The sequence below is a fragment of the Meleagris gallopavo genome, chromosome Z, assembly GCF_000146605.3.
Source record: "Meleagris gallopavo isolate NT-WF06-2002-E0010 breed Aviagen turkey brand Nicholas breeding stock chromosome Z, Turkey_5.1, whole genome shotgun sequence".
Classification (NCBI taxonomy): Eukaryota; Metazoa; Chordata; class Aves; order Galliformes; family Phasianidae; genus Meleagris; species Meleagris gallopavo.
Genome location: NC_015041.2, coordinates 50715220 through 50741311, shown reverse-complemented (window position 1 = coordinate 50741311; position 26092 = coordinate 50715220). Strand labels below are relative to the sequence as shown.

Genomic DNA, 26092 nt, shown 5'->3' with positions numbered 1-26092 from the left:
AAGGCCAAAAAAAAAAAAAGAAAAAAATGAATAAGTTATTCTTGACAAACCTATCTTGATCACCTACAATTTTATACTTCTGTAAAGAATGGCCTATAATGAGAACAAAATAAGGCTATCAAATCAGGTCAAAGAACATTTCAGTAAAATTATACTTAGAAACTCTTAGAAATTCTCCTTAGTGATTTTTTTGTGGGTTCTTTTTTTTTTTTTTGATTGATTGGTTGGTTTATTTAAGATCTGACTTCTCCTTCTGTCTTTTTTTTTTTTTTTAACTAAGAGGGATTGAAAGCAAAAAATCATAGCAAAACTAAAATTTACTGTTTTTACCATCGTTATTTGAAGCTGTCCTCCATGCACCTCCAAGATAACAGAATGGAATTTTATTTCGGATTGCATGTCTTTCTGCCTTTTTACAGGAAAACACTGTTGTAAATTTCTGGAATTGCATAACATTGTTGCCAAAACAGAGGGGACTCTTATTGGTGTACTGGGCTATAGAGCTTTTATGGTCTTTTAAAACAACTGAGAACAAAATCTCCATCTCCAAAAAGCAGGTACAAAGTAAACCACTCCCTTTCCTGGCATGCAGTACTGTCAAGAACAAATCTAAAATAAACCAACTGTAGCAAATACGCAGAGTTCCTCTCTCTCTCTTCAAAACTTCAAGATAATTTCCTCAGATAAGTCACAGGCAATAGTAAGTGAAAGACAATTTTCTTTGCTCCAGTGTGTAAAATAAATTGAAGCTGCCTGTAATTTCAACATTAGCTCTGATCATCCTTTATTTGTTTCCAAGTTATCATGTCAAGGATAAATCTAAATCTTTGCCCCTTCCTTGGCATCGCTTCTCTGACTCTCAGATATCTATTGGTTTGTCCTTAGTTTCATGGCCTTTATGGTCTAGCACTCATCTATCATTTCTCATTCAGTGTACAAATATCAACCATCACATTTACACTGTCCATGACATTAGGCCCTTTGTTATATTTTGAAACTGTTGTCTTCCTTGCTTCTCCTCAAGTAGCCCCTACAATTTGGCACAACTCTCCATACAACAAACTATAAAATTGCTGAATTGTCCTTCTCCATGTCTCTACCTTTCTATGAAGTCTACAAAAAGTTAACACAAACTGTGAAGCAAATACACTGAAATCGCTGTGTCATTCGCTTCCTCCCTTGTCTTTTAGTGTTTTGAACTTTGTTTTTATCTGTTCTTTGCCATCAATTACAGGATCTCTAAGACAGAGGCAACTTTCCATTCTATATTTTTACTTGCAGAAGGTCAACCATATCCCAAGCTGTAACATAAGAAGTGTGAACATCAGATTGAGGGAAGTGATTGTCACCTTCTACTCCACTTTCACTAGGACCTGGAGTACCAAGTTCTTGTGCCGCCAGCACAAAAAAAGCATGGAGCTGTTGGACTGGGTCCAGAGGAGGTCCACAAAGATGCTCAGAGAACTGAAGCACCTCTCCAGTGAAGAAAGGCTGAGGGAACTGGGTTTGTTCAGCCTGGAAAAAAGAAAGCTCCAGGGAGACTGCACTGTAGTCTTTCAGTATTAAAGGAGGCCTGCAGCAGGAGAGGAACACTTTACCAGGGAGTGCAGTGCTGGACATATAGTATGATAAAATGTCTTCAAACTGAAAGCAGGTAGATTTAGATTAGATATTAGGATGAAATTCTTCACTCAGAGGGCAGCGAGGTCCTGGCACAGCTGCCCAAAGAAGCTGAGGAGAAGCACCTCCTCCTATTGCCGGAGGTGCTCAAGGCCAGGTTGGATGGGGGCTCTGGGCAGCTAGCTGGTGGGGGTATCTCTGTCCATGGCAGAACAGTTGGGACTAGATGACTCTTAAGATCCCTTCCAATTCAAATAATTCTGTCATGCTATGATTATCAGGGAATAACAACTACTAAGTATGGCTAAGTATGGCCAATACTAGTAAAATAGAAAAATACTGAGAAAATGATGATTTATCCGAAGGAATAACTCACTGACAAGCTTGCTAAGTGCCCTAAGGCTGTCTGTATCTTAGAATTTGGATTACTTCTCTCAGCTCCAGAAGTCAGAAACCTGCCTAACATAAATCCACATAATAGAACTAGCATTTTAGATATCCAGTTAAAAGTAGACATAACATACATCATGCTTCAGATCAAAATCTTATCAGAAAATTGGGTCGATATCCTTCTTGACAGAAAAGAGAATATTTCACTTACATAACAAGACTCAGCTAGATCATATTTTACATAAATGCATTACATACATTTAGTCCATGCAAAACTAAATGTGAATAATACTTTATGGGTCCTCAGTTACTCTTTGCTGATACAGACAGGAAAAGTCATAGCCATGCAGATGCTATTCTTAGTGATCTTAATTTCTAAGCTTGTCTCTGTTTAAAACATTTATTGATTAACTAAGAAAAAGCCATAATAAAAATATAGAAGTTGTCACAAATCTAAATCCAGATCATCCTTATACTGGAAAGTTTACAGAGTACTGAAGCTATTCTTTGGTACTACAATTTGGTTAGCTATTAGTCTAAATTCATGGCATTTGTTTCCCTTAAGATACTCCTGCAGGGTAGGGAACAGATAATTATTTTCCCAAGTGAAATTAAAACCAAGTAAATGTCAAGTCCTGCAGATTCTGAAATTAATAAATACTCAAAATTTGAAAAAATGCATAGACCCTTGTCAACCTATGTGTCAGCCTAGATTTCAAGACAGTAAATACAGAATACAGCAAACAGAAATTTCAGAGATGTATCTAACAGGCAAGATAACAATGTAAAACAATGTAAAAAAATATTAGAATAAAAACCTCCTTAAAAAAAATTAATTCAGAGCCTTATTTAATAAACATGTAAGATTATTTTCCATACACTATTGAATATAGTCTGTTCTAGTCACCTTCAGATATTATGAAAATTCATGCGTGTACATATCAGAAAATCTTTTCCTGCAGAAAGTCACTCAGGGTAATTATAAAATATCAATTCATTTTAGTAAAAGACTTATTTTACCTACATCCCAGACACAGCAATGCATAGTGTTTTTTTTTCTTTTTTTCTTTTTTTTCCCAAAATACACATTCTATTAAGTCTGGATTTCCTTTGAGTCTTTTACTTCTATCTGATTTCATTTGTTATATTGAAGGCTTTTTACCCTGTGGCATATTTTTCATTCTTGCTTTTTGTTTCGTGTAAAAGAAAGGATTTTATTCAAAATGCTAAGCTTTAATTTAATTTAGAGATTTATTACTTTTTTCAATTTTTACTTTGTAAAAGCTTTTTGACCCGTGAAGTGGAAGAACAATAAAAATGTGTTTTTCAGATCCTATGAAAGACTGGAACTATATGCCTTTCACATGCCATAAATTTCAAAAGATTCTTTAAAGTGCTTTAGACATTATAACACAAGAGTGGAAAATTGCTAAGGAAAACACATACAGATGGCTCTTGGTGTTCAATTTATCTTGGTACTAAGATGAAATGTGTTAAAAATAATCACTATTACTGTAAAAGTTATAAAATTATAACAATCTGATTGTATTTTTAAAAGCTGACTGCTGTCCATGATCCAGATTTAGCAGATCTCCCTGTAAATACTAGTTTTTATTCTTTCTTCTTTTTATAATATTTTCTAAGATCTTGAAGGTCACCTAAATTTTTACATTAGTCAAAAATATTATCCTGTGTATTTAGCCAGCGACTAAATACATAAGAAATACTGAAAATATGTTTGCATTGTTACTGGGGAAAAAAAAAAAAAATTATGCAGAGGTTTTCCAACAGATCAACTCGGATAACCACAAATACACTGAGCTTTAAAAATAATCAAAGACAAAAAATGATGTGTTTCTCTGATACAGAAAATTTTTATAAAGGAATAAAATGATTACCGATGTCTTCCTTCAGTAAATCTCAACTTAAGTAAATTCTGTAACTGATAACTGAGTTTTGCAGAAAATATATTTATTTTTCTTCATAATTTCCTGTAGTGACTACACTGACAATGAAGGTGATAGCAACTTCCAGTAATGTCTGTTTTTCTTCCTAGCACCTGATCTAACTTGTTATTGGGTTAGTTTCTGAGTCCAAAGGTACTAGCCTTCTTTGAGGTGAAAATAAATTGTTCAGCTAGCAAAATTGGTAAGACAGTCAGGAGATCTGCAGGCATTTCAGCGAAGGACATGGGACTGTTATGTGTAACAGGAAAAATTTAAATTTAAACTGCTTATGGTGTGTTGTCACTTTTGCTAACAGGATGTGTTTGCACATGTGGCCATTCGGAAGCTGGAAGGAAAAATTCTACATTACTTGAATGAGCTATTTCTCTACAACCCGTAAAAGCAAACAGCTCTGTATTAGGACACTGCAGTTTCACGAGTGTGTTTAGCAATTTCTAAGTTCCATGAATTAAGCTTCTGCAGCTTGAGCACGTGTTTAAAATCAGAATTTATTCTTTAAGACTGCTATAGCTTAGTAAACTTAAGCAAGAGCTAGTTCTTTATGTATACCTCGTAAGCTCTTAGAATGCTTTTGAGAAACAAAATCAGAAAGCAGTGCCAGCATTCAAGATACACAGGCTGTGCTATTGAACACACAAGATGTTTCTGGGTACCCTGCCTCGGGGTGTTTTCATTCGGGTGCAAAGGTGCCTGCAGAAAACATTCTCGCATCCGCTTTATAAGGGTTAATGGATATTACAAGCTCCACTGAGAAACTGGCAGCGCCTGCAGCTCACGTGAGTGTCTCACACAAGCTGTGCCAAGCAATCCAGTTTCTGCCATATTCTGCATCTGCCAAGTATCATGAAGAACACAGTAAGATTTGAAAACATCCACAACAGTAAGTGAAACTTACTAACTGTAGCAGAGCTACTGCACCTTAGAAGTTTCCTTAACAACTGTATTTATAGGTTAAAAGATGGTTTTCTGAGATTACAGCTTTAAACACCCTGCTTGAAGTATTAAAGAAAAAGCCAATGCTTCTCTTCTTACGGCTTATAAAACCATGGAGCCAAGTCATGCCTTAATGCCACTTGTTCTACCTCTGTGCCCTTGGACTATAGTACATTATACCATACTCGGACTATATATAGATTTACTATTAATCACCATCAGAATTAATTACAGATGAAAATACAGCAATTCAAACAAATCTGAGATTAAACAATCGAACAGAAAGTGCTTATTCATGTTTCCACAGGCAATTCTAGAATACTTATCATAAACCAGAAAAAAATACACGTCATTCCTTTCTTTCCTTTATTACTCAGGACAGCTGAGGACCAGGAATGATACATCGTTTGCAGTCAAGCCAATGTAATATCAATTTTGGCCTTTTGCCCCTGCTCCAAGCTTATGCAGAAACTGTCCTATTGATTCTGACTGAATTATTTGTGGACTACTAGGCATGAGAAGAAAAACAAAGAGAATGTCCTGATTGCTTACTGGGGCTCCACATTAGACTGCCCGTGTACCTAAAAAAACTGACAATCAGGTCCATATTTTATGTTTTACAGCAAATACTGTTCTACTAATGAGAATAGAAAATGGGCAGAAGAAGTAATTTACAAATGGAAAAGATAGTTTGATCTACACATCTGATAGCCAGCTATCATTGTATATAGCAACTTCTATAGAAGACTGCTTTATACACAGCCTGCTGTCAAAAATGTTCTCACACAATAACCAACTTGACACATGCAATTTAAAAATCTGATATAAAAAATCTAAAATAGGTGGGTTTGGTTAATTTATCTCTCCTCAGACTAGAATTAATTAAATTGTTCTCCTGAAGTTCACAAACATTTCTTCAAAGTGATGCTGACAGCGTGCATGTTGTGCTGACTCACTTGATTTGAGGTTCAGCATTACAGGTTCAGCATGTCTTCTACCCACTCATTTGTCATTCATCTACTGTGCTCAGTCAATAAATTATTATTAGAATAACTTGTTTTGCATAAGTTTCATTGTTTCTTCTAGAATGGAAGGGTTCTGTTAACGAGTGACCACCTAATCCAACTCGTTTTTCCCTTCAGATATATGTATGTTAGGACATCTCCTTCATTTCCCAACAAAAATCAGTGCAAACCAACAGTGAGTTATAGACTGCAATACTTTTAAATAATAAGAAAAGGCCTGAGGAAAAAATACATTTCAAACAGACAACATTCTCCAGGGAGATATTAATTAATGAGTCAAATTTGGAAAACACATCACAGTTTTACTCATAGAAGAAAACATCTATTCATATTTTGCTCTCAAGAAGGGTTTTCAGAAAGGCAGAGAACATGAACGAGGGGAAAGTTAAGAGTTGATTTAGAAACAGGCACTGAATGAGGACAGCTTCAGAGAAAGAACACTGATAAAGTACTCTACTTAAATCTTCATCCCTTTCCCCTCAATTGAAAGCAATCACTGACCTAGGCTATTAGGAGGTAATGGTTGCCACAAAAAGAAATGAGTCTCTGAAAAGTTTAATCCCTGAAAAGGTTATTAGACCGTAGCTCACACTGGTATGCAAAGATCAGGAGGAAGCTTGCTTATTCAGCTTTTACTGTATAATACACCATTTAGTCCATGCAATCACTCTGTCACTTTTAGAGAACATTAAAGTGTTTAGAAGGCACTTAACTGCAATTACCTCCCAGGAATCCACTGCACCACAGCATATGGTTTAAAAAAAATATTTTAAACAAAGTGGGTAAATAGAACTGAGAAAAACAGGTAAAATTGACTGTGGGGTGTGTGGCATGGCAGATGGACAGAAACTACTACAGGCCTTACTCTGTTCTCAGATATTTACAGATGAAATGACAGTGTAAGGAGAATAATCAATCCTAGTAGAGAAAAGATTGTGTTTTGGAAGAGAAAAAAGGAAGTTCAGTTCTGCAGATCTATGAAAAGTTTTTTTGCGAATGTAGAACAGTTGTTTCCAGTGTATTGGTGTCCATGTAAATGAATCAAGAACTCCAATCTGAGAGTTTGCTTAATACCACTCACCCTGAGAATAATATCCTCCTTTTCATCACAGTATCTTATCTGGTCATCAGTAAACGACTACATCCCTGAACGTCTGCCCAACAAAAGTACTAACATGTCTTAATCATTGTTCCTTCTATATTGTTCAATGAAGTAGTCAAATACTTATATGATACATATAAACACACTATTGCAATTTGCATGAACTTTGCTTTTAATTAATAACTTATTGTATCAAGGGAAATGATTACAAAAATAAAGTAGCTCTTTATGCTACCTTATTGTGCTTTTGTGTTACTAAAATTAATCAAATCAAAGATCAGGCAGAAAATTACAGTTAAAAGAAAAACTCCTACATAGGGCAAGCAACAAAATTCAATGCCAGAGATCCAAAGACTTGCTGTCTTTCCAAGAGTACTCTCTGCTTTTCAAGTTGATGTGATCTGCCCTGTAGCTCTCAGACACATAGACAAGGAAATTACACATGGCTAGCAACAAAGAGCTGCACTCAAAAGAACAACTTAGTGAAACCAGTGTCTTACTTAAATTTGTAAATATGGAACAGAACAAATACCAAGCCAAATCTCCCAGCAATGTATGAACAAAACCCTTTCATCTGCTTAGCACCTTCCCGTTCTTCTTCTTGGCCTAGGCTAGCACTCTGAAATAAATATCTGCAGTTCCAGTTAGCTGTAACGCCTGCAGAAGTCTTCAGAGGATCGCAAGACTCTCTAGAGATTGCACAGTTCAAAGGTGCACAAAGGCTCTCTCAGTTTCAGCCTGTTATGTATTCACTTGAGAAAATAATTTTGGTATTGAGACTGCCAAAACAAGCAGTCAAAGGCAGTGAAGTGAAGAAGCAGCACGGGAAAATAGCTGTACATGTATTCAAAATGAATTATAACAGGCAGGTAAGGGAAACGGACTCTAGCAAATCCTGAGAGAGAAAGAATTATTTCCAGAGTGAGATTTAAAGATTCCTGACTCATCTAAATTGCCTTTTCAGTGAGTTTCAGATTTGGAAATCTCAATAAATAACGGTATGTCCTATTCTATGTTGCATAGCAATGCTCACTTTTAAAAATCTGAGTAGTTACAGAGAATCTCAATTTATAAGGCTTAAAGTTGAAGGTATAAAGTTCACAAGGCATAAAGTTATCATTTTTCAATCATTTCCTTTGACAATTCTGCACACTAGATCAAAATTTACATACAGAGTTGCCAACTATTTTATGCTTGAAGCAAAACTTTGCTTCTTTATATCACTTTTAAGTATACATAAAGACCATATACCAAATATAATAATCTTACAGTGACAAGTTACAACAAGTTCTTTTTTGTGTAATTCATTAATTCTGTTTCTCACCCCATATTTTATAAAATAAGCTGCCTTCACAACAGATCAGTTCCAGACAGAGTAACATTAGCACCTTGCTTGCAAAGCGAAACAAAACACGTTTCCCTATTTTTATTAAGTGGGGAAAAAAAATGACAGTGAAAATAAATCCGAAATTCTTTTTAACCTGCTTATGATCTGGGTTTTTCCATAAATACTGTTTTTACAGAAACCTCCTACTAAGTAAACTCATAGCATAGTATCTTTGCAAGACATCCAATCTGTTATATGAATAAGATTTTCATATGTCTGTGAAATTTAAATTATAAACATTTATTTATTTTTTATTAATGACTAAAAATACATATTCCTTTCAAGTGGATAGTTACTATCAGTGACCTTCTTTGAATGTGATTCTAATGAAGTACACAGTTGTAGTGTCAGCCTAAACATGATATTTCCTAACACCTTGTGAAGGGAGAGGAAAGAATAGATAATCTGTTATAATGAGCAAAAGATCCAGAATTACTCTGAGAAACTCCGTTTTGGGTAGAGCGAAGAAAAAAATCAATTCATGGTCTACACAAATGATTATCTTAGACAGAGGAAGAGACAGTACACAAAGATGTCACTTCTGCCATGGAGGAGTTTGTGTCCTCTGTCAGCACCCTGTCTTACTGCAGCCTGGCTCCTTGGCTGCAGCACATGGTCAGCAGGTATAGAAAGTGGTAGTGACTAAAATGGTTATCAAATGCTATTACTTCAGTACTTCATGGATTTAATATTTTGCTGTGTTCTTGTATCGAGTATGTCACAGCCTCTACCTTCATAATTTTTTATTAAGCATGACCACCAGCTGACTGGTGTGTGAGCACAGCCAAACACCAAGCATGATGGTGCCTATCTGTCTTCCTCCTATGTGTGTCCCTGATATTCCTCTCTTGTTGCCCTTCTTTTCTGCACACACTCTTAAAGCAAAGAGGAAGAAGAAAAGAGTTGGAGAAGGATCACTGAAGTGAGAAAAATTGAGAGAGATTGAGCCAACATGGAGGATCTATTAATGCAAGAAGGGAACACAGCTCGGTTTAAAAAGCTGCGGTTTAAAAGCTCACAGCTTTTAAATTTGACCTTGCACTATCATTCTTCATTCATCAAGGAAGCAAAAAAATTGGGGACTTCATCATTCAAATATCATGTTATTTACTTACTGCAGAAACTAAATTCTATACTATTTGGCATATTTCTGAGCATTAAATATACCATGATATTTAGGTGCTGGTGCAGGATAAAGTTATCTGCAAGTAAATAGAGAAATATCAGACCACATATAGTAACTTGATAACTCAAACACCCTGACCAGAAAGCAGGAAACCAAGCACAGGATCAGTGATGATCTTCCCCAAAGAGGGGACAAAGCAGTGAAAAGAGCACAAGATAGGCAGAAGCAGGTGAAAACTCACCACTGGAGCAGTTGGGTCCTCCCCAGCCAGGCTCACACTGACAGGTGTTTGGGGCAATACAACGACCATGGACACATTTCTCAGCACAGTGAGCTGTCAGTGAAGGAAATACAAAAATAATAAGTTACAGCTCCTAATACTAGGAAAAATATTCAAAACTTACCCCCCAATCAAGATGTTTCATGCCTCCAACATTGTTTAAAAGCAAAGTAAATAATAACGCATTAATGTTTGATGGCCTCCCTCAAAATATGTTTTCTAACTTCTGTCTCTTCTATTTTTCCATGTTTTGAAGGCTCCAGCTAAACTATGTTGATATCATTCAAATATGTCTACATGTAGAAAAGAGAAAATCATCCATATTTAGTGAAAAAAATAGTCATAATACAGGTTGGAAAGCTGTCTGGCCATGATAGGGGGCAACTTGCTTTATGTGTCTCTGCTTGAGCAGATTGTTGGATCAGGACTGCCAATCTCAACCCACTCTGTCATTCTGTGAACCCAAGTCTTATGCCAAGGGAGATGGAAACCTCAGCAAGCAAAAACACTGTGGATAAATATGATTTGCAGCATATCAATATCTTAACATTGATTTTTTTTTTTGAATGGTTGGTTGCACAGTTCAAAACACTGATGACAATTAAGGTAACCCACAAGGTATAAAGTGAAGCTGCTTGAAACTTCACTATCATTACTCATTATGCTTTGCAACCACATATATATGTGTTCCTACAGTTATGGCTTATTTCAATATAAGGCTTTCCTTTTAAACTTTTAAACAAAACTTGAAATGGCTCCAATACCCAGGACACCAATATAACTGACTCAGAATACAAGACAGTGAAGAAATTGGCAATCAGCAAGTTGCTGGCAACATACTCATAAAGAAATGCTCTTAGCTTTCCAAAGTACATACAGTGTAATAATTTCCATCCAGTTCAAATAGGAATAAAACTTCAAAAATGTGCAAAGGATGAGAATTTTTTTATACCTTCATTTCCAGAAAAGCTATGACAGGAGACAAAGCTGGTGTTTACGAGAAGATTAATGAGACTATACACAAATTATTTATGTTTTGAAAGGATTGAAAATACTATGCAATAACTAGGAAAAATAACAAGGTAAATTGCAAAAATTGCAATTTTTTCCTAATTCAACATCATGAAGCAGGACAGTCATCTTTACATTTTGTGTGGCCACACAAAAAAGAAAGCCACAAAGTGATAAACAGTATATATTACTGAAATCATTGGTTATTTGGGATCACAGACTACAAATTACAACCTTTAAGTTTCCTTCTTAACTTTTATGCCTTACAAGTCACTTTTTAGATGTGCATTAAAATGATCTTCACTAGAAATTAACAGGGAGAATATTCGTAACTGTCCAGTAACATAAAGTACAAAACTATTTCATATTCCCTATTATGGAAATAGTTACTAAATAATACAGCACACATTTCCATTTTTTACAGCTAGACATGAATTACTTACATCTTTGAAGATTCTTGCCTAACATGTGCTACCTTTGGCGCTGAAGGTTTTTCAGTGGGCCAATTGTGTGAAAAATCTTCCCAGTAAACCAGTAAAAGACAGTATGAGGTAGCAGAGCAAACATATGTCTCTCCATGTGCATGTGTGAAAATCTTAATATCAACACACAAAAGCCATCATCATTAATAATGTATGCATTTTTGACACCGAAAACTCTGCTCACCCTACAAATTAGAATACATGTGGATAAGGAACACTGATGAACCTTATAAAATGTTGCTTCCAAACAAACTCAAAAACAGTTAAAATATGTGGCATACAAATATATAAACTTCTTTCTGAAAGTAGGATAACATGTAATTCTTTACTTTGAAGAGGTTGTACTAAAGCCAAGAATGTTTCAAAGATGCTAAAAGTATATCTGTTTTTAAAATCCTGGTTTTCTTTTTTAAGTTTCATAATGCCAAAAAATATATCCAAACAAGGAACAATTTCCCTCTATATTCCAGATATACATAAAAACCTATTTGGTAACCAAAAGAATTATTCTGTATACACTAACTAGTCTAACCAATTCTTGTTAACAGTACTGTAGTTAACATTCCTAAGTGACTGTCTGTACCAAAATTTTTGCAATGAATACGGGGACAACGGAACCAAAAACGTGCAAGGTGCAAGCAATGTGAGTAGTACTAGAAAACAAGCAGAATAGGCATAAATGTCATCAGGAACAGAGAGAATTTTCTCATTCCTCTTACATAAGCTGTAAAGAAACACACTTATGTGCAAAAGCAAATGAAAAACTTATTCTGAAATCTCTTTAATACTGAGCAGTGCAAAGAACCACCAAAAATTCACTCACAGCAGTAAATTGTCTGAATCATACCTTGTTCCTTTCTAAGCAAAAATCAGTTATCATATGAAAAGCAATCAGAGATTGCAATTGCGTATTTGCTTTTTCATCTTATTTTCCCCATTCTTCTGTGTTTTATTGTTTCCTTCAGAATCATCCCTAAAATTTTGCCTTGTCCAACTCACATACCTATACTTCAGCGGATCACATCTTTGCATTTTGTTAAGCACAGGAGGAAGATTTGCCTTTCCTGACTATACAATATCATCACCCAACTTGAAGCATCCATAAAATATCCTTCCCAGTTCCCCAGACAGAGAGTCACCTGGCTTCTCAAGTTCTCTTCCTATCTCATTTGTTTCTGCCACCAGCCAAATAAAAATGCCCTGGTGAGCAAACTCAGCAACATAAATCACATTGGAAAGATGTGTCTTAAGTGTCAAGGCCATCAATACCACAATTACAGCAAGCTGAAAATAAAGTGAGGAAAGGGCTTCTCAGAAAACAATCAGTTGTAGAATGCTGCATCACCACAGTTTTGGAAGGGGTGCTTTTACCAAGGGAGCTAAGCCATACAAGAAACTTAGTGTATGCAATGCAATTTTACATCAAGATGCCGTTTTTACGTACTGATTATAGGGCTCATAATGATACCAAAGAGAGGAGGGAGATGGTGTTCAGCTCAAGAGAAGACTACAATTCAAACACCTACAACATGCTGATGGACTCCAACATACTACCTTCAGTGGAAGTGCAGACTGCTCCTCCTACTACTTTAAATATCACAGCTGAGAGGAGTAACTCCAGCATCTTATACCACTTCTGAGTTGGAGCGTATATGAAGAGTGGAACATAAAATTTGAATTTTCTGAATGGTATTTTTTGAATCTGTTCTCTATGATTAAGAAAGTGCTATGTAGTTATTTAATCATAAGTCACCACTGGCAACATTTAGACAGCTGTGCATTCCATTACCTAATGTAAAAAGATAGAAAAGTATTTCCAGTAATAAGATCTGAAAAAGACTATTCTTGCCTTTAATTAAAGTTTATGCATGCATTTTTATATCTGTCATTTATTCCCTTTATAAAGCCAGACATAAATCAATTAAAATGAATAAAAGCTTGAAATATTTTGATTGTAATTATGCACATAGATAAATGAGCATGAGAATCCACTACAGTTCCCAGATTAGATTTCCAGCTTTTGAACAAATGAGTCACGTCATCAAATAAACAATTCCTTGAATTTATACCTGATTGCATACCTGAAATCTCCTATTGAGTGAAGTTCTGATCAACTTCAAGGAGAATTAATATTAGAAAGAGCAGAGTGATAACTGAATGAGGTCTGCTTTTGGTATTAAGTATATCTGTATATTATTTATTCACAGAAATTATTTCCAACAAAAGAAATCATAACAAATGTGTGACTCCATGCTTTGCCATTTCTGCTAATACCATTCTAACTGTATTTGGATACCTACAGTCTTTGGAAAGAATAACTTGAAGAGTTACATCCCATTTTTCAGGAAAAATAAGCTTCTTTACCTGTTAAAATTCTCAAAATTTTGTGAGTGATGTTTGAGTGCATAAATAATTTGTACTTAAAATGGAAAAGAATTCTTAGATATTGCATTATTTTATTATTGTATTATATTACCTCTAACTTCCTTTACCTTAATTAAAGTATGGTCCCTCAGCACTTTTTGTGCAAGATGAAATTCATGCACTTTTTAAACTGCATTATAAATGTGCCATTTTCAAATGAAGTCTTTCATTCTACACTGCACGTTAGAACAAATCCTTCGGTCAATCCTTTTTTTCTGCTTTGATATCTGCTTTTTTGAGTGATATTCATTTATGTACATCAAGATAGATTCTTAAGTCTCCCCATAGTCTGCCTATTTTCCATTTTCTGTCGCAGGGAAATTCAACAGGCTTAATCCTCCCTTACTGTTCTTACGAATCTGTTAGACTATAGAAATTGTATGTAAAGTTAATGTTTATACTACCAAAATGCTGCAAGGATTAATCTACTTTGTCAACGCACAACAAATCAACAGATATTAATGCCTGAATTCCTTCATTTCAGTAAGATGGTAAAAATTGGGTGGATTTTGTAAATGTAAAAAAAAAAGAGATGATTAAAAAAAGGGATGATTACGCTTTTTTGTAAAACCATCCCAGAGCGGGCCCAGCCTAGAATCCATATGATAAATCTCCTTGAAATTGAGGACAAAAGTGACAGCAAATTATTTGGAATACATAAAAGACTAAGCATGGAGTTTTTAAGTCTAAGAGTGAATTGCTTTATAAAACTTAATAAAATGAATCTACCTTTGAACCAGCCTGCAGAGTTCAGATCACCTCAGGAAGTCCATTAAGTCTAACTATGAACTATGAACTACTTTCATGGTATATCTGAAGGAAACCTATAAAAATATTCTTAAAAATGCACTGCAATCATTAAGAGAAAATAAATAAATAAAGGGGGAAAAAAAAAACAACAGCCAAGCTACAGTTGTCCTGCACTTCTGCAGCTGTCAATAGTGAAGCCAGAAATCAGAAACTCCATCTCCGTTTAAACAGAACTTATATAAGGAGTTTACAGAACAATGTAGCAGTGGAAGTACTGCTATCCTCCTTCTCATAAACATTCTAGTACTGATGCCTAATGCAATGCTGGAATTTAAGTAAAAATATTGGATTTTTTATCCACCTGAAGGCAAACTCAGGTGGCACAACTACTAAAGGGTGGCGAAGTTTGTGTTCAGAATGACTGAATACTCCTTGCTGTAATTAACTTTGCAAAAGAATCTGTCTACTGGCCAAAGGTTACATAGAAAAAACACTGTTTTGTCATATTATTAACATAATTTAAAATATTGAGCTCGAGCTTTCTCAAGAGGTTCCCTGAAAAGCTTCCAAAGGCTACAGATGGAGGCTGACTTTTGGTGCTGCTTTACTGCTTAATAATAGTGTGAATATCTTACAATTTCCACAAACTCAGAAATACTGGAAGAATGGGTATTTGAGTTGTTTATCAGACTTCTTTGTTCTTTTTTTTTTTTTTCAACAACAGGTTATTTGGTATTTCTGTATCTTTGGTACTCTAACCAGATGCTGATGGTGCTCCCACGGTATCAGTTAAAAATGGCTTCACCACTGACCTTAGGGAAGCCATCTGTAAGTGCCTTCTGAAAATCACATTTCTTATCTGATCAAAGACTTTGTGAGGAGATAGGAAGCCTCAATTTTAGTTGCAAAATGAAGAAACGGTAATTCTTTTGGGGAGTTTCAGAAGGACCTTCCTGAACTACCTCAACCTAAACACATTATATCAATGTTGTTTTTCTGCTGATGACAGTACTGCTGGCAATATTTGTTTCTGTTATAGTCTCTGCTACTAGTGTTACTTAACTGTTTCTGGGAAAAAAAGGTGTGCAGGTTTTTTTCAGCCTGCTAGTAGTGATTGTATCTGTATTTAAAGTGCTGACTTTTAACTGCGATATGATATATAAGCTTATAGGTGGCTTTAACTAAAATAAGATTACGCTAAAACTCTGTGTCTGAATTTGGACAGTTAACAGTACAACGGTCATTTGTCGTTTAGTGAAGAATAAGCAAACAAAATAAATATTGTGTAAGTGATAAAAAAGGCCTGTTTGTATACTCTCCATATGCAAGTTTACCTACTGAATCCACAAATCCACTGAAACTGAAACACAAATATAACTCACCAAAGACAGAATTTAACGTAACTCTCATCTACTGAAAGTTTTCAGAACAAGTATTAAAATTAGAGTCACAATTCCACAGATACCTGGTCCTAAATAAATTCAAGTTAATCTATTCAGTCTGGACTCAGAAAGATTCTGAAAAGTATGTATGTATAACGCATAAAATTCAGACTGTGCTTTTATCTGACCATTGGTCGTTCTTTTCCTACATGAATACAACATTTAGAGCCTTCAGCAATGTAAGACAACCACATTTTTACAATGGCTTCATACAGTAATAAGCAATTTTCTTCCCATTATAAGCAGTGCAGTAGCACTACCATTAATAAGCAGTTACCATAGGGGAATAGCAAATTGTAAGTGTTCATGCTGTAAATTCCCAATTAGTATTTTCAAAAGGAAGTTACAGGATTTCAGTTCATCACTGTAGCAGTGAAGTGTTGACTAATACCCAAATCGTCTACCAGTAGAATTGAGCTTTTTAAATTGAGAAGTCAAATGAAGGAGCAAATATAGAACAGCATATCAACAGCACATGTATTTTACTGTTCTGTTGTTATTTTTCTCCTCTACATCCTCCCCAGAGTAAAAAATAATCCACACTATGGAAACAACTCTAACAGAAATCCTGTTTGCATTGCAGAGCAGCAATGACAAGAAGATATCTACAACACTTGTTTCTTATCCTCTTTTGTCTTAACATACAAAAAAGAGAGGAAGTGCATGTGTATTTTTCAATATGGTCATCATTTTCTTCTAGAGAAATAACTGCTGTTGGTTTTTTGACAGTGACACAGGAGAAGAGTCTTCCTCATGTCACTATCCCTTACAGGTTAATTCCAGTTGAAAACATCACACTTATTTTCCAAGTTAAAATGGACAACCAGCCATATCACACTGTATGCAGGTACAGTCTACTCCAGAATGTGTAAGTGCGGAATGTATAGTACAGAATGTATAAGTTCTGTACTCCAGAACATCTAAGTGAAAAAAGCTAGCTGAACATAAAGCACAAAATGTTCCCCATATTGTGTTAAACACTGAGCTCCTCCATTTTCCCTGAGGAAATGGAGTTCTCACTCCAACTGGTGATCATGAGGAGTGAAGGACCCTCATGCTCATGCAGGTCGATGACTGCAGAATCAAATAAATGCAAAGTTAGCTCCACAGGAGAATTTTAATTCTTATGTAATTTTAAATATGAATCAGACAGATCAGATTAAGAAACTCACATTTATATTGAATAAATAAATTAAATGTACATGCTGATAACTAATTTTCAGACTAAAGACTTATCTTCTTCACTGTGTTCTCCTAAACTTGGTAGCAAAATCCAGTGGCAAAGACAAATATCTCATTACCCACAATTTTGTAGAAGGTTTTGCTGGAGGAGGTTTTGCTCCTGCAAACACTGGAGGAGGTTCACCACTGTCACTGTAGCAGTAACGGAAATGATAAAGCAATGAATGCATCTCTATTTCTCACAATCTTGAGATAAAAGCACTAGGTTATGCACCATAATTCAAGCTGGAGGCATGAGGTCACAGACATGGTGACTTTGGCCAGGATCTCATCTGGGGCTGCACTGTGTAGGCCAACCAGTCCAGATCTTGGCTGGAGGAAGCAGTGCTAGGAACAGATGGAAACTAAGGAATGGAGATAGTTGTTTTCCCATACAGCGCATTCCCATTCTGTTCCCTAAAATTAATAAAAGTATACGCACATATATAATATAGCAAATGACAGCATATGCACAAGACTGTCTCTGAATAACTTAGGCTCTGGCACCTCACCTCCTACAAGTCACCCACCAAAAGGGAGCGAGCAAGGCAATAAACACACAGAATATCAAAGCAAAAAAAAGCTAGACTTACGGACACACATTTCTCTGCTTTCATAAAATCCAGGGCAGCACTGGGATTTACGCCTGTACATCGTTTTTTCACCATGTCTGTAAGCAGTACGGTAACTGATTCTAAAGGAAAGAATGAATGATTGTTGCATACATTTCACTTTGAAAACTGAACGATTTATATTCTTATGTATCTTTGAAAATCTACAGCCACTAGTAAAAGGAGAAGAAAAACACTCCAAGAAGAGACCTTTATTTATCTGCTGTTGAATTCAAGAGTCTTTGTTGTTCCCCAGAAAACCTTATTTCCATGGGCGCCCAGACAACAATAAAGTTAAGCATTCCAGCTACTTAAGCAATGCACAAACAGGAGTATCACAACCTTCACAACTAGCAACTCCAAAGAAAATTAAAGGCTAGCAAAATAAATCCATTTGCTGTATCACTAATGGAATCAGTTTCCAAGGTAGAGACTTCTGGGGTTTATCCTTACAAGGGTGAGTTAGTTTCTATAGGGACAGAGACATTGCTGTCTCTGTGTCTCTCTGTGCTGGTTAAGTGCTGGTTAATGTGCTTTAAGAAATCTTGAATTGTTCCTTAGAGATATTCAAAAGCCATCTGGATGTGATGCAGGACCACTTGTACTAGATGGCTCTGCTTGAGCAGAAGTATTGGGCCAGATGACTTCTAGACATCATCAAATAATATATTTATACTTCCCTTCCAAGTAACATACATTTTCCTGAGAAAATAAGATTCAAAGCAGCAAGGTGCCTCATGACATTTTGGAACAAATACATCTGACAGGATCTGGGGAAATTAATTTAATTTACTGCATACTTTTTTTCTAATTTGTTCTTTTTCTGTTAGATATCTGTGGGATGACATACCCTAGCCTGCTAATAAAATTTATGTGAATTTGTTTGGGTTAGGCATTTTCCAGTTGTCAGATATCTTACGTATTACACGAATAAATTACTATAGTTAAAATACCCTATATATCATGCTATAATTCAACAGACATAAGATCTCTACAAATACATATACAATACCAACATTTTGACAATATTACCAATTATACATCACCTGTGTCGTGTGCACTTAAACCAGTTTAGGATGTCAGTACAACTGGTGTAGTAAATTTGATCAAAAGGATGTGGATATGACTCTTGCACTGTAACTGAATAACTGGGGAGAGACAGAGAGAGGGAGGACATATTATTAAGCAAGTGTTTTAGAGTAATAATTACTGAAACAGATAAAACAACTGTGCCAACCAACAGTCTGTTTAGCAGTCAGAACTTATACTTAAGTCCACGCTTTTTGTTTGCTTGTTTTCTGTTTAATTTTGAACAGAGAACCTTTTTTCAGAAGTAATATACTGAAGGTCTTTTACTGCTTTCTGCCCAATTATGAGTGTGGTGTCCTAGAAATAAATCTGTGCTCTGATATCCAGACTCTCCAGAGCTGTCAGTGGGACCAGAGGAAAAGATCTTCTGCGGCAGTAGGGAAAAATATTGAATCACCCTAGAAAACTCTTGTGCAGACTGTTTGTGCTGGCAGCCTATCAGTCCCTTTTTGCGTAAAAGGGTTAGAAAATATGGGAATGCGTGGTCTCTTCCTGTTGTAGCACTGGTTCCCAGGAGCAGCCAAAACACTTACCGAGTGTATAGCCCATCTGAATTTCCATGCCACCTTTGACCCCTCAGCACCTACTACAGGGTAACAACCACAATCTCCTCCTACTGCTGTCATCACCTATACTGAGAGAAAACATATCCAGATCCATTCATTCCTCACTGTCCAGAACTTGCTCTGTGTTCTCCCTATTTCCTAAAAAGGCAAGCATCTCTAATTCGTCCAGCTGTAAGACAGCCTGACAAAACTGTGCCTGCTTGTTGCTGAACGCCACATCCAGCTCATCCACTTTTGCTGTGATCAGAATTCATCTGTGAAGATCGTTTTATAACAGAACTGGTAGATTTATAGCACTGCCACTGAGCGCAGCAGCAACAAACTTGTATCTGTGGGCTTTACTCTGCTATAGCTGTATTCATTCCCCTGCTGCCCGTTCTAAGAAACAGCACCAGTTTCAGGAAGTTCACTTGCAGGTCCTCCTCATTTCTGAGGCTTAAATAATTAGAGAAAGATAAAACTTTATTCAAAAACTGGATGTGCTTGATGAATATTTTTTCTTCTGCAGACTTTCATCATTTTAAAACATGTTATACTCTGTAAACATTACTGGTTTTTGCCAGTTTATTTTCACTACTATATGTCTTCCCTCAAAACCTTTTATGGATAAAAACAGAAAGTAAAGGATATACAACGTGGAGTAGCATCAAGTAACAACCTCAACTTGTGCCTGAATGTTGTAAACGGGTATTTAGTATGGTAAATTCATATACCAAATACTGTATATACTAAATTGCATGCAAAGTATCTGCTCCTACCCTTGCTTAACACAAGCTGAGATTAACTGCTGAGGAAAGTCCTTAAGAGCAATTTTTAAATGCAGACTTTATAAAACATTAAATACAAGTTTCAGCTTTCTCTGCAAAGATTTAGTCATATCAATTGCATATAAATGTATAGTGGCTCAGCAGCATTCCCAGCGTAAAATACAATTTACTTCCAGTGAAGACAATACTTATGTTTTCAAATGAATACTTAGACTAGCTGAGGAAATAGCTGATCAGTCATGGCCTTAATAAAATAACAGCAGTGAGACATTCAGGCCTCATTTCACTACTATAACCTTCACTCAAGAAAAGTACAACAAATGCTTGCAGTTCAACCTCTCCTACCCACTGTGAGCTACTTGCAATTAACATGAAATTGGTGAACAAATTGATTAACTAAATGGATGAATTTATAGCTGTATGTTACAAATTTCTGAACCTCATCAAAAAAAATTAAACAACAAATCTTAGTTTAGATTCCAAGAATATTGAAAAGGAAAGAATCAGCATAATCAAATTTGGCCAAACTCCAATATGGCTAATTGCATTTTGCATATGTAAAAGCTCCTTTTCACTTAAATAAAAAAAAAAAAAGCTTTGATTCCTTTCTTGTCCTTAGATGGTTCTGTAACATTGCCTGTGCAACTGTTGTGGTTTTTGCATTCTAACTACTACCACAAAGATGGTTGCATTTCACCCTAGCATGAAAGTCTTTTACTTACCCTGAAGTTACTCTGCCCAAGCATAAAATTTTATTCCAATTCATTATTCGATTGAAAGTTTTAAACCGTTTAAAATGTGTTAAGTAATACATACTAGTAAAACATACATTATTACAATCAGTATTTGTATCAAATTTTCAAATAGTTAAAGAAACTATTACCTTTCCCAGTGGCTACACACGTTTGGATCTTCAAGATTCAAAGATAAAGTTGTCCCCAGCCAATGGTACAGGAGAATAATAGGGAATCCAGAAAGGGTGTTCAAATGAAGAAACATCTTTTCAAAAAGGTAGCCTGTAAAATATATATATATATATATTTATGATTTATGAAAAACAAATGATAAAGGAGCCAAAACTAATTACTCATTTTATTAGGATATATATAATCAATGGTTTGGTGGTAAAAACCAATGGGTACTTCAAGAAACATGTGATGCCTGCCCAGCAGCAGTAAATACATGTCCATTTTTGGTAGAAAACAAATGGAATCATTTTCTGTAAGTGGCTGGACAGCCAGCTGGCAAGCAGTACTGACCCATCACCAAACTGCAGTCCTGCAGCCATTCAGACTCAGACCGCTTCATGGTGGTTGTCCCTGCCAGATAACAGATATAGACAGCTGTAATTTAAAGGAAAGACTAGAGCCTCCTGAAGACCACAACAACAAAAATACCCTCATTAAAGGTTTGGCTGTCAACATGTCATCAAAAAGCCTGAACTTGACTTACTCAAAAAAGTGATTTGTGCTACCCCATTGATGGATAGCAGCACCAACTTTTTCAAAACTACAGATAAAGACCTTAGACAGCTTCAGTTGATGTGGCACTTTGTTAAAACCATATCCCCGAAATTATGAACCGGTTTCACAATACAGCCTCTATAAGGATGCCTAAGCACTAAAAACCTGGGCCAGCGAGGGTGCAGTGCCCAGTGTCTGCTCGGGAAAGGCTGCATCTCAATACCTGGTGCTACCTTGATTTTAGCTCGTGCACAAAACACCTCCCCACAGGGGATAGGGAAAGGTTTCATATGATTTTTTATTAATTCTTCAAGATGTTAGACAACACTATTAGTAGACGCAACGTTAGCTCACGATTTGCAAAGAATGTTACAGTGCCTTTTACTAACTAACCAATAATTCCTATGAAAGCAAATGAATTAATAAGAGGACGAGTTTCAATCAATTTGCTTTAAATCATCAAAAGACAGTGTCACATTTTATTCTAGTGTTATTGCTATTTTAAGTCAAATTCCCCATATAGCCTGCATAAATATCCCCTTCGTTACCAGTTTTGCAATTCCCAAATAGAAAAAGCATTCTGCTCGTAAATGAATTAGCTTAATAACATAAAAATATAAAAGACTATCCCAGTACTCTGACTGAGTCTATCTTAGATTTCAAGCAAAGTTTTAATTTACATACCAAATCACTTAGAATATGACTTACCTTGAATTCATAAATGCCAGAATGAAAGCTGGCAGAAGATAATACGTAATGGCTCGAACTACCCTTCTTCCCCTTCAGGGAAACATTTGACCTTATATGTCAATTTTCAAACAAACTTTAACAGTATATTACTTCTGAGATCATACCAAAAAAAAAAAAAAAAAAAAGAGAATTGAGTCTAATCTGCAGGATAATAAGAAAATAACTTCTGGTTAATGTACTTCTTTTCAAATATTACAAATACTTTTAACAAAGTAAAATAATTGAAAATAGAAATTTGTTATTTAAAATATTATGGAACAGATAAGAGCAAAACACAACAATAAATTATTTTAAGAGAAAAAAGGCTACAAATCCATGAAAATAAGGAAATGGAATAGTCTTCCTCTTCGGAAGTCGACATAAAAAAACTCACCGAAAGAAAATACTGTATTTAAGATATTTGGGAATGCAGAGGTGATCCCATTTTGCTAAATCTCTCTTGAAAAATCATGGCTGCTGAAGGACGTTTCATGGACTGTAACTGTTTCTCTGCATAGCAGAGTAACCAATGTGCAGTTGTTTAAGAAGGAATTAAAGCAGCTGTATTTTCAGCTAATAATTTCAACAAAGTGGCGATTTCCCTCATTAGAAATAGTCACTTTGATTATGTGGACTGTACACTGTATTTCTTTTTTTTTCTTCTTCTCAACTTCAGTAATTTTCCTTTTGGATACATTTAACAAAGTATAAAATTAATGAAATAAAATTAAAAAAAGAAAATTTGCATGAACCCCCTAGTGTAAAACTTGATTGCATTCCCGATCTTTTGCTTAATTATTAAGGAAAATCAAAACAGAAAATCAGCACCACTGATTAGCATTGCTAAAGTGTTTATACTAGCAATAAAAAATGCAGATGACAGATTTAACTCTTGATGTCTGCAGTTAGCACTGAGATGCCCTTTTCAGAAATTCACTTTTCTTCTTACATTTTGCTTAAACCATCTTACCCAATAATACATCAGTGTCCTCTCTACCTACGTACAGTGTACCTTGATTTAAGTAATAAAAATGTTCAGGCTGCAGGATGCCTTATCTCTGTAAATCAGTTATTAGTAGAAGTGAGAGGGAAATAATAACACACACTAAAACTGAAAGCTCCTCTGCCCTGCTACATAATATTGTGTAATTCATAAGCACTTTCTATCAGGCATGTACAGAAAACTTTAAAATCTGATTGTCCTAAAACTTGGAGTAAAAGCCATCTTCATTTGCTTTTGAGAAGGATCTTTAAGGTAAGTCCTGTGCAATGAGGTCACAGTCTGTTTAGATCAGATATATCTCTGTTTCCATGGGCTTTAATGCAGTCCCAAAGTTTTAAAATGTGAACAAGAAAGCAATGCAGCTGCATGAAGCATCCGTAAATCACTCCCATACATTTCTGTACTCCTATTAAATATACTTAGCTCATGACATGTCTACTTTATCAAATCAAGATATTAATAGCCATCAATAATAGTCATATTAACAAATCAAACATCCCAAGGCATACTGTAATTACTAACAAGCTCATTTTTAAGATGGAATAACAGGTGTATCTTAAAAATATATTCCCCAAAATTATAAATACTCACCTAAAACACTTTTAATGTGAGCAACTACATGAACTACATTAATCCCACCAGTAAGCAGATGAAAAAGCCCGTATAGTATATATATGGCACAAACAAAGCTAACAAGTGCTGTCATCTGAGATTTTTAGGCACTTTCTCTGTGAATACCAGCAGTGCTGATACTCCGCACACATTGTTTTGTTATTGTTTTTTCTATACAATGTAGGATCAAAATCAGAATAAGTAACAAAACAAAAAAAACAATCACACCGTCTCACCACAAGTGACCATCTCTTCTTAAATGCTCAAAATATGTCACTCTAAAGATATCATTGCTAGTTAGAAGAGAACAAACTACCATTCATCTTCAAAGCTGAGATTTTTCTTTACAGAACTTGTGAAATTTGGACAGTTTGCTAAATGATAACTCAAGAATGGCCTAAACTGAATGGCTCTTTCACAACCATCAGAGATGACAAGGTCCTTTCTTGGTGCAGGTTAAACAAGATAACCCTCTTGTGCTTCTTTAAAATATTGGTTCACAGACAAATGTGTTCTGACAGGCCACTTCAACAGTACTCTAACTAAGGACTTGCTTGCTGAATACGCTAAGTATATAAGTAGCCACAAAATGCAGTAATCCAATCACTAAGCTCACTCCACAAGAGAAGATATTCATTTTCTGATTTCACATCTTAGTACACCAAAGCAACAGTCCCTCCAGGATTCAACTTCACACTCATTTATTCTTCTGCAAGCTCTTTCACAACAGAAGTCCCTCGGGATGGCAGTCATTTATACCAATTGCCTACAAGGCAATTAGCAATATCCCATAGTACTCTATCAATGAAGAGGGTTTCCCTAAGACATTTAAGTACAGTGAAAAAAAATGAAAACCTTGAAAAGTCCAAAGCTTTTCTAAGACAGACCATGAGCAGTTCACTGAAAAAATGATTTCAGACTGATACCTGAGAAATAATCAAATAAAAGGCTGAATATGCTGGAACAGGTCTTTTTAGAAGCATTTTGCTTCTTTTTTCAAGGACTATACTATGGAGGAAAAAAAAAATTACTAAATCACTGTTTTTCCTTTATTTTTCTGTTTCTTTTTAATTATCAGTTGCTTCTATGAATAAAAGGAGCTTAAGTAATTGTAATGTCTGCCTGTATGAATTGGCTTAGTGCCTCAAAAATTCCAAATTGCATTTAAACTGAAATTAACAGAGACCAAGTTCCAGAGTACAGATCTAAAAGGAACCAGGCATTATTTGTGTGTAAGTTGTGGAAATATCTGTTTTGGAATCTATGGTGTCAGGATACTTTAACTAGTGATATAATTTCATAGGCTGCATCGCTGTACTACTAATTCTTTAAAGAAAAAAAAAAAAGTGGAATAATATGATCTTAAATAACAGAAAGCATCTGTTAAACTGCATTTTGGAATGGGCACTTTCTACTTAAGCATGAAAACTTTCAAGTGAAGGGCTGGAGTGGCTGGCCAGTGTCACACTACATATTGTTTCAGAATTGTCTAACGAACTATCAGTGGCTCTATGTCCAGGTGGAGGCCAGTTATAATTGGCATCCACCAGGAACTTGTCTTGGGATTGGTACTCTTTAACATCTTTATCAACAACCTGGATGACTGGGTTGAGTGCACTCTCAGCAAGTCGATACCAAGCTGAGAGGTACAGCTGATAGAACAGAATGGAGGGATCCAGGGGACACGCACAAGCTTGTGAAGTTGGCCCATGAGAGCCTAATAAGATTCAACAAGGACAAATGCCAGGGGCTGCACTCAGGGCAATCCCAGGTATGCATACAGACTGTGAAAAGAACACACAGGGAGTGGAGAAGGATGAGAGGGTTCTGGTGGATGAAAAGCTGCACATGAACCAGCAGTATGTGCTTGTGGCTCAGAACGCCAGCAGTATCCTGAGCTGCACCAAAAGAGGAGTGGCAGCAGGGAGAGGGAGGGGATTATCTCCCTCTACTCTGCCCTTGTGAGGGCCCATCTGCAGTACTGCGTCCAGCTCTGGAGCCCCCAGTACAGGAAAGATGTGGATCTGTTTGGAGTGGATCCAGAGGAGGCCATGAAGATTACCAGACATGTTGAGGGAGCTGAGCTTGTTCA

General features: G+C 35.8%; 1 protein-coding gene across 2 annotated transcripts in view; it reads right to left on the bottom strand.

Annotated features, from left to right (window-relative positions):
* Positions 1-21207, bottom strand: part of MEGF10 (multiple EGF like domains 10) — a 75210-nt gene extending 54003 nt beyond the window's left edge. For both annotated transcript variants that reach the window (XM_010726019.3, XM_010726020.3), the window contains exons 1-4: positions 21077-21207; positions 18818-18919; positions 17754-17854; positions 9792-9884 (exon numbers count right to left, since the gene is read on the bottom strand). In XM_010726019.3, the coding sequence (XP_010724321.1) occupies positions 9792-9884; positions 17754-17854; positions 18818-18919; positions 21077-21192 (412 nt within the window). In that variant the 5' untranslated portion in view covers positions 21193-21207. The remainder of the gene's footprint in view (positions 1-9791; positions 9885-17753; positions 17855-18817; positions 18920-21076) is intronic.
* Between the last annotated feature and the right edge of the window lie 4885 nt (positions 21208-26092).